Source organism: Polypterus senegalus, chromosome 10, assembly GCF_016835505.1.
Source record: "Polypterus senegalus isolate Bchr_013 chromosome 10, ASM1683550v1, whole genome shotgun sequence".
Classification (NCBI taxonomy): domain Eukaryota; kingdom Metazoa; phylum Chordata; class Cladistia; order Polypteriformes; family Polypteridae; genus Polypterus; species Polypterus senegalus.
In genome coordinates this window covers 55,808,685-55,822,075 of record NC_053163.1, presented here as the reverse complement: position 1 = coordinate 55,822,075, position 13,391 = coordinate 55,808,685, and the positions used below count along the sequence as shown (strand labels likewise).

The 13,391-nt window shown below is 39.2% G+C and overlaps 1 protein-coding gene across 6 annotated transcripts in view; it reads right to left on the bottom strand.

Annotated features, from left to right (window-relative positions):
- mid2 (midline 2) overlaps nt 1-13,391 on the bottom strand; it is an 846,826-nt gene that overhangs the window by 29,084 nt on the left and 804,351 nt on the right. For all 6 annotated transcript variants that reach the window (XM_039765790.1, XM_039765792.1, XM_039765791.1 and 3 more), the window contains one exon: nt 5,168-5,329. In XM_039765790.1, coding sequence (XP_039621724.1) covers nt 5,168-5,329 — 162 coding nt within the window. The remainder of the gene's footprint in view (nt 1-5,167; nt 5,330-13,391) is intronic.

Sequence of the window (13,391 nt, the reverse complement as noted above, 5' to 3'; positions counted from 1 at the left end):
CCAAATGAGTTCAATAAAAACACTGCTAAGGCCTCTTCCCAGGCAGAATATACTGAAGAGCCAGCGTTGAGGTCTTAGCAGCAGTGATGTCAAGGTGGCTACACATCTTGGGGAACTACCCATAAAGCACAACTAAGGAGATAGTCCATAGTTACAAACAAAATATAAACAATGGGAAACTGAATAATTAAGAAAAAACAGAAACAACATTAAACAACAATTACATTCAAGCAAGAGACAAAACCCTGGCTGAAACACAACCTCCATACTGAATGCAGTAAACTGCAGGTCTCCTTAGTATTCCTTAGGATAAAAAAAGTTAATGTGGGTCAGGTAGGCTTTAGTACAGAGCTCACTGATGCCCTGATCCAGGTCTGGGAGGAGATCATCCAGGACACCATCTGCCGTCTCATGAGGAGTGTGCCCAGACATTGGTGGGAGTGCATACAGGCATGTTTTGGGGGTCATACACTCTATTGAGTCACATTATGAGTAGCTATGATAAAATTTACGCAAGATGGATCAGCCAGTGATTTCAGTTCTTGACTTCGATTCCTGGGAGTGATGCTGAATCCAGCCCTCAGTGTGTTGGGGATTTCAGTTTCCAGTGACCATTGTTACATCATTTTGTTCTTAATGAATCACACATTACTCAGCAAAGATGTTTCACTTGACTATTTAGTTCATCGAGATTCGATTTGGGATTTGAGTGTTTCCATGTGTAATACATACATGCGTGTGAATTTTTTGCATGTATTACCTAATTCCATTTTTAGGTCTAAATATTTTGTTTTGAGTGTATTCTGAATTTATGTTTCTATTCCGCAGGGTCTAAATTGTTCCTCAGGGTAGTTCAATGGCTGCAAAAGAAGAGACACACGATCAAAATCTGTTTCAGTGTTTTTCTGAAGTTGTCACTGTGAGCTTTGATAATTCAGGTTTGTTTGGCTTCAAGCTGTTTATAAGAAGAGAACAATAAAATATGAATTTATGTTGTGGAAACGGTGGATTTCATTTGGTGAATGCAGCATAATGAAAATAATGCTCAGCTTTGAGAAAGCAGAAATTGATATTAGAGTATCTTTGGTAGCCCTACATTTAAAAAGAAATAATGTTTCTCATTAGTGTTCCAGCAGAAGAATAACAGAAGCACTTAAAACTAGACATAAAAATACCCCTATCCACTGTAACCTGGAATTTCACTTTTTTACATATTACTAGTCTCAAACAGATGAAAAAAATTACATTATCTGTAACAATCACAGAACGGCAGCTATCATTATCAGAAAAATAATGAGTGCACCATAGGCTTCACAGTTAAAAGAATGCAACCCATTCTCTGTGGCAATTAATCAACATTTCAGATCATCTGCTAGACCAAGAATGCACTGCAGATAAAATCAGAACCAGATGCTGCCAACGTAATGTGTATTTGGTCAATGCTTTGATATTCAGCTATTTGTAATCAGACTTTTAATTTAGACACAATTTGACAGTTTTTTTGTACATGACGGTGTGATGGAAAAATGAAAAATTGCAATAGCAAAAAAAGAAGTAAAGTTCAGAGCAAATCTTTAAGAGGCTGCGGGTGATAAAATGCAGGAGGATGACACAGCAACAGTCACACAAGTTTGAAAATTGCTCCTGCAGTTCTCCACTGTAGAACACTAAACTATGTGAAAGCTGATTATCGGATTCACAAACCAGCTGTTTACAATAGAGCAATTCAAATAATAACACTAATAAATCTGGCCTCATCTCTTCTGAATCAGATTTTGCAGAGTAACTAGCCAAACAGTCCCAGACAAAACACACCGCTGAATGTCAATATCAGCCAATGGAGACAGCAGAACCATGAAATGTAAAAATGCAATGACAAGGGCCACTGCACTAATGCATTTTAAAGGTTTGCATCTGTTTTAGAAGATATTTGTAATTATATCATTTGTAAACCTAATCTGGTCCTGCATTTATGACACTGATTAGCAATGGTAGGTATGGCAGATATTACTAAAGTGACACAAATGATATGTCCGTGTTTCTGCCGGAGTGAAATAATTAGCTGGATTAATAAGCGTGTGAACAAATGTGCTCCCTAATGTTTGAATATTGGAAGTTTGGCACTTTAAAGTTCATGTGGTGTATTATATGCATGAAAAAGGTAATTTCTCCATGCTTTTAAATTGGAAATTCATTCTCTTTTTTTTTTTTTTTTGCAGAATTAATCATTCCTAAATTACAACATATTAGATCTTTCCATTCATCACTAAACCAACTCAGTCAGGGGAGGTTGGAGCCTATCTCAGCAGCACAGGACACAAGGCATAAGCCAGCCCTGGATAGACAGTCAAATACTGGAGATTTGATTTGCAAAAATATTTATATAACAATTAATGGGAAGCACAATTTAGCCAAAAAATGGCTCTTACTATATTTAAAAGCTTAGTATGGTGTTATCACGAAAAACTTGTTTTCAACATTATTTTATAAGTTTGAGCAAATCAAATATGTGAGTCACAAAATAGAAGTGTGACACTCACATAGGATCATCATTTCTTTGATCTAAACATCTGTTACTCAGTCAACTACCTTTCAAGATATTCTTTCCTATTATACAGTGCCTATAATAAGCAATCACCTCCTCAGATGTTTTCACAATTTATTTTACAACATTGAATCACTATGGATTTAATCTGGATTTTTTGACATGATCAACAGAATAAAGACTCTTTAAGACTCTTTTTTACTCCCTTTAATATTACACACCTAAATCCTCAATGGTGCAGTCCATTGGCTTTAGAAGTCAGAGAATTAGTTTAACAGAGATTGCCTGTCTGTATTCAAGGGGTTTCAGTTGATTGAAGTGTAAATGCACCTTGTCTGGAAGGTGCAACTTGTGGTAAGTCAGTATGGTGGCTCAAACTACACGATGAAGACAAAAAGAACACTCTGCGCAGCTCTTTGAAAAGGTGATTAGAAAGCACAAGTCAGGAGATGGAGATAAAAAAAATATCCAACTCACTGAATATCCTGTGGAGTAAATCGGCCATTAAGAATTGGAAAGAGTAATCACAGCTGTAGATCTGCTAGAGGAGGCCATCTACAAAACCCAAGTTACTGTGCAAGAAGACTAGTCAGGAAGACCACCAAGAGACCCATGTGAACTCTGAAGGAGTTACAACCTACCGTATGTCAGACTGGAGAGACTGCACGTACAAACAGCTGTTGTCTAGGTGTGTCAACATTCGCAGCTTTATGGTAGAGTGGCAAAGAGAAAGCCACTGTTAAAAAAACAGTTTGCCAGAAGACACATGGGAGATTCTGAGGTTAGCTGGATGAAGGTTCTGTGCTGTGATCAGTCCAAAATTGAACTTCTTAGTCATTAAAGTAAGCTCCAAGTTTGGAGTAAGTCAAACACTGCACTGCACATGGAGCGCAATGGTGACAGCATCATGCTGTCATAAAACTTTTCTGAAGCAGACCCTGTAAGGCTTGTGAAGGATGAGGGTAAAATGAATTCAGAAAAATACATAGAAATCCTGGAGGAAAACCTGGTGCAGTCTGCAAGAAACTTGCATCCTGGAAGAAGATTTGTTTCATAGCAAGACAACAGCACCAAGTATAAAAACAAAGCTGCACAGGAATGGCTTAAAAACAACAAAGTGTATGTCCTGGAGTGGCCTATCATAGTCCAGGTCTCAATCTGATGGAGAATTTGTGGATGGACTTGAAAAAGGCTGCTCACTCTCAATCTCCACGCATCCTGACAGAGCTTGAACAGTTTTGCAAATATGAATGGGTGGAAATTTGAATTGTCCAGACACGGCATGCAAAACTTATAGAGACCTATGTACACAGAGGCAAGGCTGTCATGGCTGCCAAAAGTGCATCTACTAAATACTGACTTGAATACTTAAGCAATCAATTATTTTGCGCAGAGACCTATTTTTAATTTTTAAATTAAAGCGTAATTTTCTGTTGTAATTACAAAAAGGTATTTTAAATCCACTTATGATTCAATGTTGTTGAATAATAAAGCATAACACCAAAGGGGTAAATACTTATGTAGGGACAGTAGGGGAGGCTCTCAAGTAAAAACTGTTAAATGATTAAAACCCTTGATGACTGGAAAGAAGTGACATTACCAGATTGTAAAAATATTATGTCATAGTTAACTGAGTATTATTAAGAAATCAGTTCAAATTTTTTCCATTTGTTTAATTGTGTATTCATGCTATAAGTGAATGATTAGAATAATTAAAGTATCGGTTCATTTTTTGGAAATCTTGAGGCACACTGAGGATTTATTTGGAATGATTACCTTAGGCCTGGTGAAAGCAAAACCACACAAATAGCTGGTGCTTCATTCAGCAAGACCTGTTCTGGAATTCCAATAAAAGTCAAGCCAGCTTACGTATGACAAGAAGAAAACAGCATCATGGTCTATTGTCACACATGTGTGCATTGGATGCACTCGAAGGGGTTAAGTGATTGAATCTTTACGCCAGGCCAGGGGGTGGCAATGTGTACTAATTTTCTCTCCCACTTCTCCAGACCCTCCAATGAAGATCCAGCATGACATCACTTCCAGCTCCGGCCCTACAAGCACACCCCATCACTGTCTGCCTTCTATAAAAGCCTGAAAATTCTCAATGCATTCTCGGTTCTGTTTGGACTCAGTCCTTAGTGATCACTCTGTGCTTCATTTACAGCATATTTAGTACCACGTATACGGGGTGACTACCACTAATCTTTTCTGGCCTCTTGTCCCATTTTTACACTATCTGTTAGCAATCACATACGGCTCCCAAAATGGTTTCCGAACAGCTTCTGTGGAGTTGCTGGAGAGAACCTTAACAGTCATGGGTCTCCCATTCAGGTGGGTATTATGGTTACATTCAAGCAGGTGAGGGAAAATAGGCAAAGTTACACCATTACAAAGAAAAAGTGAATGAGATCGTAATAAACACTGCTTTGTATATTAAATCAGTACTGACAGAGCACCCCGCATTGTTTGCATGAGAACCTGGTTAAGTCTAACAATTAAAGGAAAATAACTTGAGCATTTATAAAATCATGTTGTACTTAGGCTCCTAAACATAACACTAGCAACATGTCAGATCTTCTTAAGTTACATGCAAAAGAAACTATGTTCTCTGTGACTTACTGTTTGTCTTGAGTTTGGCGGGCTCACTGTTCCGGCTCCCAGCCTGGTTGATAGCCTTGACAAAGAAGACGTATCGGGTACCGCTCTGCAGTCCATGCACGGTGTAGTGGTTTTGCTTTATGTTGGGAACGATCATCCAGCTGTCCACTGAATTGTACAAACCTATAAAAGAGAGGGAGATGAAAGCCAAGGCAAGAACTATTTCCTGTAAAATGTGCTAGTTCATTGCATGGCAACTTATACACACACCAACAAACCACATTTTCAAGCAGTTTACAATGAAATGTTGCCATATGTGTCACAGACTTTGTGTAAACAATGGTACTAAAGGCCACTTTCATAGGTAGCATTTTGACACAGTAGTTAATACCACTGCCTCAAGTTTTAGAATCCTGGTTTGTTACATCCTAACATTATATTCAATATTATGTGATAAACTTTAGTTATTTACACTATCAATAAAACTCACAGAGTTTATTGACCTACTGACTTTCCCATAATCTTGTTCGTCCTCTCATCCAGTTTTAGATGTTGAAAGTGCCATGGAGGAAGGACAGGCATCCTGGCCAGGATGGAGGATGATTTATTGCCCGACTAGGAGGCCATAATGGAAGGATGGAAGGACTGGAGACTTAACTCGGTGGGAACACATTACAATCTTCATATCAGCTGGAAGAAGAAGATTAATAGATAGACTGGGTGAACATGGATGCCAGGAGCAGTTCATCCCTCTATACCGCAGGTGGCAGGATTTCTCTAGTATGAACAAAGTTAAGCACACCCACAGGGTGGAATGAAAATTGGAGTCCTTGGGTACCTTCAGAGGGCGCTACAGGGGAAAGACTGCCCTGGTTTCCACACGATCTGGAAGTGCTTCAGACGACCAATGCTGTGACACCTGAAGCTGTCCAGTTTAAAAGAAGTCTGCAGCCTCACCTTGGGGAGTCAGAATCAGAAGGCAGCAGGGAACACTCACCATGAGGATGGAAGGAAAGAAAAGTCTTATGATTGTGTGTTTGTTGGCTTGGTTCATTGTTGGAGGTGGTTGGCAACAAATAAAAATCTTCTATTTGAACCCAGAGTTGTGTTTGGTGACATTGTATCTGTGGTTTGGAGCTCAGTGGTACCCCTTTGTGGTTACAGCACATTCACATGGAATAACTCAACTCATACTGGACCTCACTGAGAAAAAAAATATAATAATGAAAGGTTTATAACTTTTTGTAAGGTGTTTGTATCTCCTTCATGGAAGAAAAAAGTGCCTTCAGATCATTAACAAGCTCCTCCCATGTAATTCTGGGCTGATCCCTCACCTTTCTCATGATCATCCTCAACCAATGAGGCAAGATCTTCCATGGAGAACCAGACCAAGGGCTATTGATGGTCATTTAATATTTCTTCCATTTCCGAATAATAGCACCAACAGTTGTCATCTTCTCACCAAGCTTCTTGCTGATAGTCTTGTAGCCCATTCTAGCCTTGTACAGGTCTGCAAACTTGTCCCTGACATCCTTTGACAGCTTTTTGGTCTTGCCCATCGTGGTAGAGAGGTTGGAAAGGAAGAAATTGATTCTGTGGACAGGGATGCTTTATACACATAAAGAGTTGAGATCAGGAGTATCTGTAATTGATTGATTGTAATCTGTATGCCACATGGCCACACAACCAATCTGTGGGAGCCAGAATTCTAGCTGGGTTGTAGGGGATCAAATACTTATTTCTCTCAACAATATGAAAATCAATTTATGTATTGTGTTTTTTCTGGATTTCTGGTTTATATTCTGTCTCTCTCCATTAAAATGAAACTACCATAAAATTTAGACACTGTAATACAGTAATCCCTCGCTATATCGCGCTTTGACTTTCGCGGTTTCGCTCTTTTGCGGATTTTATATGAAAGCATAACTAAATATATAACGCAGATTTTTAAGCTGCTTGCGGGTCTGCGGACAATGTGTCTTTTTACTTCCTGTACATGCTTCCTCAGTTGGTTTGCCCAGTTGATTTCATACAAGGGACGCTATTGGCGGATGACTGAGAAGCTAACCAATCAGAGCACGCAGTTAAGTTCCTGCTTGCTGAATGCAGTGTTAACCAGGAAGTCTCGTCTCGCTCATTCAGCATCAACGTGTTTCGCTGTGTAAAGAGTTGTGCTCTTTTGTGTTTATCTTTGTGCATAGTCAAGCCCTTCATTATGGCTCCAAAACGATCTGCTACTGCTTCAGGGGCGTGCCCAGCAAAGCGGAAGATGTTAGCGATTGCTGAAAAGGTAAGCGTTTTGGATTTGTTGAAGGCTACGATTCTTTTTATTTAAAAAGTAGGAAAGGAATATAAGATCTACGGCCGCAGTGTCCTTTTAACCAGGGTGCAAAACAAGTTGTAAGTGGATGTAATAAGGCTGTAGTCTGGATGGAATCTGCTTTAGGGATTTGGATTGAAGACTGCCAGAAGAACAACAATGGCAGTGCTACACAATCAAAATAAAACTCATTGTTATCGGACAAGTCATCGTGTCATTGTTGGTGAGTAACCATAATTAATTTTCTACTTACAGTACTTAGTACATGTACGTGCGTTTAGTGTCACTGTACACACATTTACTGTATACTATTTTTGTTGCATTATACGTATTTATTGCTGGTGGCATGTCTATCGTAATGGCTGTAACATGTGATATCGGAGACACTCAATATCTTTAAAATAATATTTAGGTTTTACTGTATATAAACAGTGTGTTTATATACATAATTTCAATGAATCTTACCTAATATCTAAGAGAATACAAAGGGATTATTCTGTATAACTCTGCGGGGAATATTTAAAAACAGTGTGGGAGAGTTTATAAGGGCTTAAAATATATAAAAATAACCATAGAAACATATGGTTTCTACTTCGCGGATTTTCACCTATCGGGGGGGTCTGGAGCATAACCCGCGATCGAGGAGGATTACTATATATATATATATATATATATATATTGTCACAGGCGGCAGGGGCTGGAGCCCATCCGGGACACCCGAGGGGACTGGAGGAGGGCTGGTGCCTCCTCCCGACCACGAGGGGTGACCACCCTGGTTTTGTAGGGACCCGTGGCCACCACCAGGCGCCCCGGTGCTTGAAGAACCCTGGAGCCCAGCACTTCCGCCACACCAGGAAGTGCTGGGGGGAAGAAGACAGGGGACACCCGGAGGGCTTCCGGGTGCGCAGCCAGCACTTCCGCCACACTGGGGCGTGTCCGCAGAGGAATGCCGGGAAGCAGCTGGAGCCCATCCGGGGTGTGATAAAAGGGGCCGCCTCCCAACAGTCGAGAGCAAGAGTTGGGAGTGGAGTGGACTGAGCTGGGGAAGAGAGAAGGAGGCGGTCTGAAGAGAAAGGCATTGTGTGGCCAGGACTTTGGGGACTTTGTGGGTTTTGTGGTGCACTTTAAGACTGTAAATATTGTAAATAAACATGTTTGTGGGTGACATGAACGTGTCTGCCTGTCTGTGTCTGGGCCAGTCTCCACAATGCCGCCCAACGTGGGGCTCGAACCCACCCTGAGATTAAGAGTATCATGCTCTTCTTCCCCCAGCACTTCCTAGTGTGGCAGAAGTGCTGAGGTCCAGGGCTCCAAAGGCATGGGGGCACCAAAGCAACCAGGGTGGCGGCACCCACGTGATCTAAGGCAGGCGCACGCCCTCTTCCGGTCCTTCATGGTGTCCCCTGGCACCTCTGACTATATATATATATACACACATATATATACACACAGTGGAACCTCGGGTCATGACCATAATTCATTCCAAAATGATTGGAGCACACTGCTTTTGTTTTCTATGTGGGTGCAGCAATTTACTGTATCAGCACGTGTTTTTAACCTCTCTCTCTCTATTGTGCCTACGTGACCATACGGTAATACCCAAAGTATTCCAAAGCAACGTTTACACTGATTTGTGTTTTTGTATCTCATACCCTCATACACCGTTATCGTAAGAGCATCCCTTATCTACGATGGAACGTTCGATCAGAAGAAAATATGAAGCTGGTTTTAAATGAAACATTGTTGAAGTAGAGAAAGAAATTGGTAGCTGTGCTGCTTCAACAAAACTTGATGCGTCTGAGAAACTAATGCGAGATTGGAGGAGGCAAGAAGATGTAAAAAAAAAAAATAAAAAATTAAGTGTTGCATTTTTGATTGGGCGTATAAGCTGGGGTCTCAAGATGGTTCATCATTCAGCAGGACAACGACCATAAGCACACAGCCAAGATATCAAAGGAGTGGCTTCAGGACAACTCTGTGAATGTCCTTGAGTGGCCCAGCCAGAGCCCAGACTTGAATCCGACTGAACATCTCTGGAGAGATCTTAAAATGGCTGTGCACCAACGCTTCCCATCCAACCTGATGGAGCTTGAGAGGTGCTGCAAAGAGGAATGGGCGAAACTGGTCAAGGATAGGTGTGCCAAGCTTGTGGTATCATATTCAAAAAGACTTGAGGCTGTAATTGCTGCCAAAAGTGCATCGACAAAGTATTGAGCAAAGGCTGTGAATACTTATGTACATGTGATTTCTCAGTTTTTTTATTTTTAATAAATTTACAAAAACCTCAAGTAAACTTTTTTTACGTTGTCATTGTGGGGTGTTGTGTGTAGAATTCTGAGGAAAAAAATGAATTTAATCCATTTTGGAATAAGGCTGTAACATAACAAAATGTGGAAAAAGTGATGTGCTGTGAATACTTTCCGGATGCACTGTACTGTGTAAAGTAGTAGATAAGGGAAAATCACCTAGAAAGTATGATGCATTTTTCAAGGTCAATGCCATTACAGAGAGTTCTGATTAAATGCCTCACCCAAAAGGTGTTTTCTAAGGTGTCCTGAAAGAAAATTCTGGAGTCATTTAAAATTACACATTCAGGAAGATGCTCAGTGGCCTGTCTTTAACTAAGATGCCATAGATTTTGTATGAGGTGTAGTACACCGAGATATATCCACAATGTTCTGTTTCATAAACACAGTCATTCTCAGCATTACATTTCAACTTGGATGTAACACAATTATTAAGTTTGGGGGTGACTCAATGGTGGAAGGTTTTATCAGCAATGGGAATGAGTCAGCTTACAGAATGGATACGAGGACTGGTGGACTGGTGTAACTGTCTTTTAATGGGGACAAGACGAAAGACATGATGGTTGACTTAACAAAGGCCAATGTTGTCCACCCCCCAACTGCACAATGAGGGCTCTGAGGTGGATCTGGTCAAGGGCACCATATTTCTTTGTGTGCACTTGGCAGTGTACCTCATCTGGACAATTAACACCACCTCCTCAGCCAAGAAGGTGAGGCAGCAACTCCACTTCCCTAAGTGGCCGAAGAAGGCAAGCCTACCTTCTACCACTCTCACCACACACTACAGGGGCACCTTGTGGTTAGCTGCATTACTGTCTGGTTTGGGAACTGCAGTGTTTCTGACAATAAAGTCCTACAAGAAATAGTATGCTCAGCACAAAAGATCATTGGGACCTCTCTGCCTTCCATTAAAGACATCGTTATAAAGTGTTGCATTTGCAAAGCCTACAGCATTGTGACCGATCATTCCTACCACTTCTATGGTCTCTTTGTCCCACTTTCATGTGGCAGAAGGTACTGTGGCATCCAAACAAGTTCTGCAAGGTTGTGCAATGGCTTCTACCCCATGGCTGTCCAGACCCTGTACTCCCAAATCTAACTCTTCAACTTACCGTCTGTCATATTGTAAGGTACCCAAAAATGGTATCATTTAGAAAAGAGGTAGTGTGGTCAGGTTTTCATTGTTTTTGCATGTGGGAGGAGAATAATTTTGTTTCTTGGAAGGAATGCATATAAACAGAATACTTGGCCTCTGATTTTAGAAAGTCATTCACACATTTACAGTTTTCATATATTCATATTATTATACATTACAAATATGGGTACAAAGAAGTAGCCAGTAATGGATGGCATAACAGGGCATGTGTACCTGCACAAAACCACAGTCACTACTACTAGATCAGTCACCAACTTGATCAGTATACACATCTTTAGAATGCAAGAGAAAATCAAATTATTCAAATAAACTCCCCTTAGGTCTGCAAACCTTTATGTAGAAAAAAAAAACTATTCACAAGCTATTGTGTCTTAAAATTCCAGACAGTAAATTCCCAACAGCTGTCCCCTTGATAGATGGACCTTTATTTAAGGATATCTGTCATCATTACACATGCAAATTTAAGAAAAAAAAAACATTTTGCACCTTATCTTGAGTGGAATAAAATGACCATACAATCAGGCTGATTTGAGAGTGGTGCCTTTGAAGCTTTAGATTTTGCCTTGTCCAAAACCGACATATTAACTAATGACTCACTAGAGAGAATTAATTACAAGGCTGAGCAAAAAGACAACATATATTTCACTGAGGCACTTTTAATGATGCTTAAGTTGGCTTAGCACTGATTTGTGTTACCAGCTATCTGCAAGCTGACCTTCTTCATTACATCTGTCTGATGTCTTGAACACGTTGCCCCTAAGGTGTTCACTCCTTATTAATCACAGCAGAAGTCATTGGAGAGAAATGCTACAGCTTCATCGTGCGTTCTTTGTTGGGGTGGAGAAGAAAGGCTCTTACAGTCCTACGGACCGACTCTGTAATTGATGGCGGTGAAGTAATGTGCAGCTGCCCCCAGAACTACTAATTAGTGTCGGGCTCTTTATTTTAATTATCAGGAGAAACTTTTGCAGTATGCTGTGTTCAATAAAGTGTACTCCTTCTTTTAGCATGTTATAACAGAAACAATTTTGTTGTACACATTAATGTCCTTATACAGCTCCAGTACAGCAATTAACTACTTCATAGCAAACTATGCAAAGCAGAAAGGTGTCGTACTTATGCACATTGAAAACAAATCAGATTTTCTGAATACTAGTAAGAGTGTGAATGCACTGTCATAATTTTGAAAATCAACAAACAAAACTAACAAAAAAAAAAATAATAAAGATGGAAACAACATTTAAGAACATTTCTAATAGTATAAAATGAAAAAAAAAATTCTTTACATTATTTTTTATTATTATTTTTCATGAATGGTACATACTTTTTACATTTTGTAAACATTTGTGTTGAGTGTTTATTCATAAATCTTGCAATTATAATTTTTAGATAACGCACTTGATAATAATTTCCAGTAAGAAGAAGAAGATTAGGAATTCCTTTAAAGGTAGTGAAAATGTGTTACATTAAATAAAAACTGTAATAATAATATTGCTCTTAATTTCTGTTTCTGCTGCACTGTAATATTTAAAGCTTGACTGCAATAGTTTATAGGGCATTTTGAATTATGAAAGGCACTACATTGATTATTTTCTTTTTATTCTTTGCACTATATATTATATAACTTATTGACTGATTTTACTTTTAAATTAATAGTCCACAATGAAATATGCTTGGGAGTATTTATTTTCTAAATTAAAACAAAAAAATGTGATTATTTATGACCATTGTTTAAAATACAAAAAATGAAATGCACATCATTACGAGTATTTCTTATAGCACTTTTAATGAGCTGTATCCGCTAATGACAAATGGAAAAGCTGCTCTCCTTGTTTCTCCAAGCATTTTAAATGCTCAATTTCAACTTGTGAACCAGCAAAGTGATTGTTGTTGTGGTTGTTGCTGTTAAAATATGTCATTAAGCAAGGTATTAAGAAAAATCTGTTTCTAGAGCATAGTACACTCAACATTGAACTCTAAAAGCATGTATTCGTATTTTTAGGTAAAGTTACAAGGTGTCATAAATAGAGTCAAATAGATTTTAACATTCCTATACTGTAGAGGCCAAGTGCTGCCATGAAATGTTGTTTCCTGACTTTGATGTCCTTTCAAATACTACACCACGAGGAAGACTTCTGAGGATTTTCTTTATCATTGTGACTTTTACAGGACTCACAAGGGCTTTTTTACACACACATTACACATTACCAAAAAAACATGAAAAAGAGAACTGTTTATGATTATGATGAACACCCAGACACTCCCTGCTTTCATAGCGTCTTCTACATAACATAAAACAAACACCCTCCACTTTTTGCAAGGTTTTTTCTTACACACTATTACAAAATGTTAACACTGTTTTTTATTAATGTACAATATCCACATAACACACACAGTTTTCACTTTATTTGCTACATATAATGATAGCATCAAAAGACTAAAAATTGAACAGCCTATTAGCCT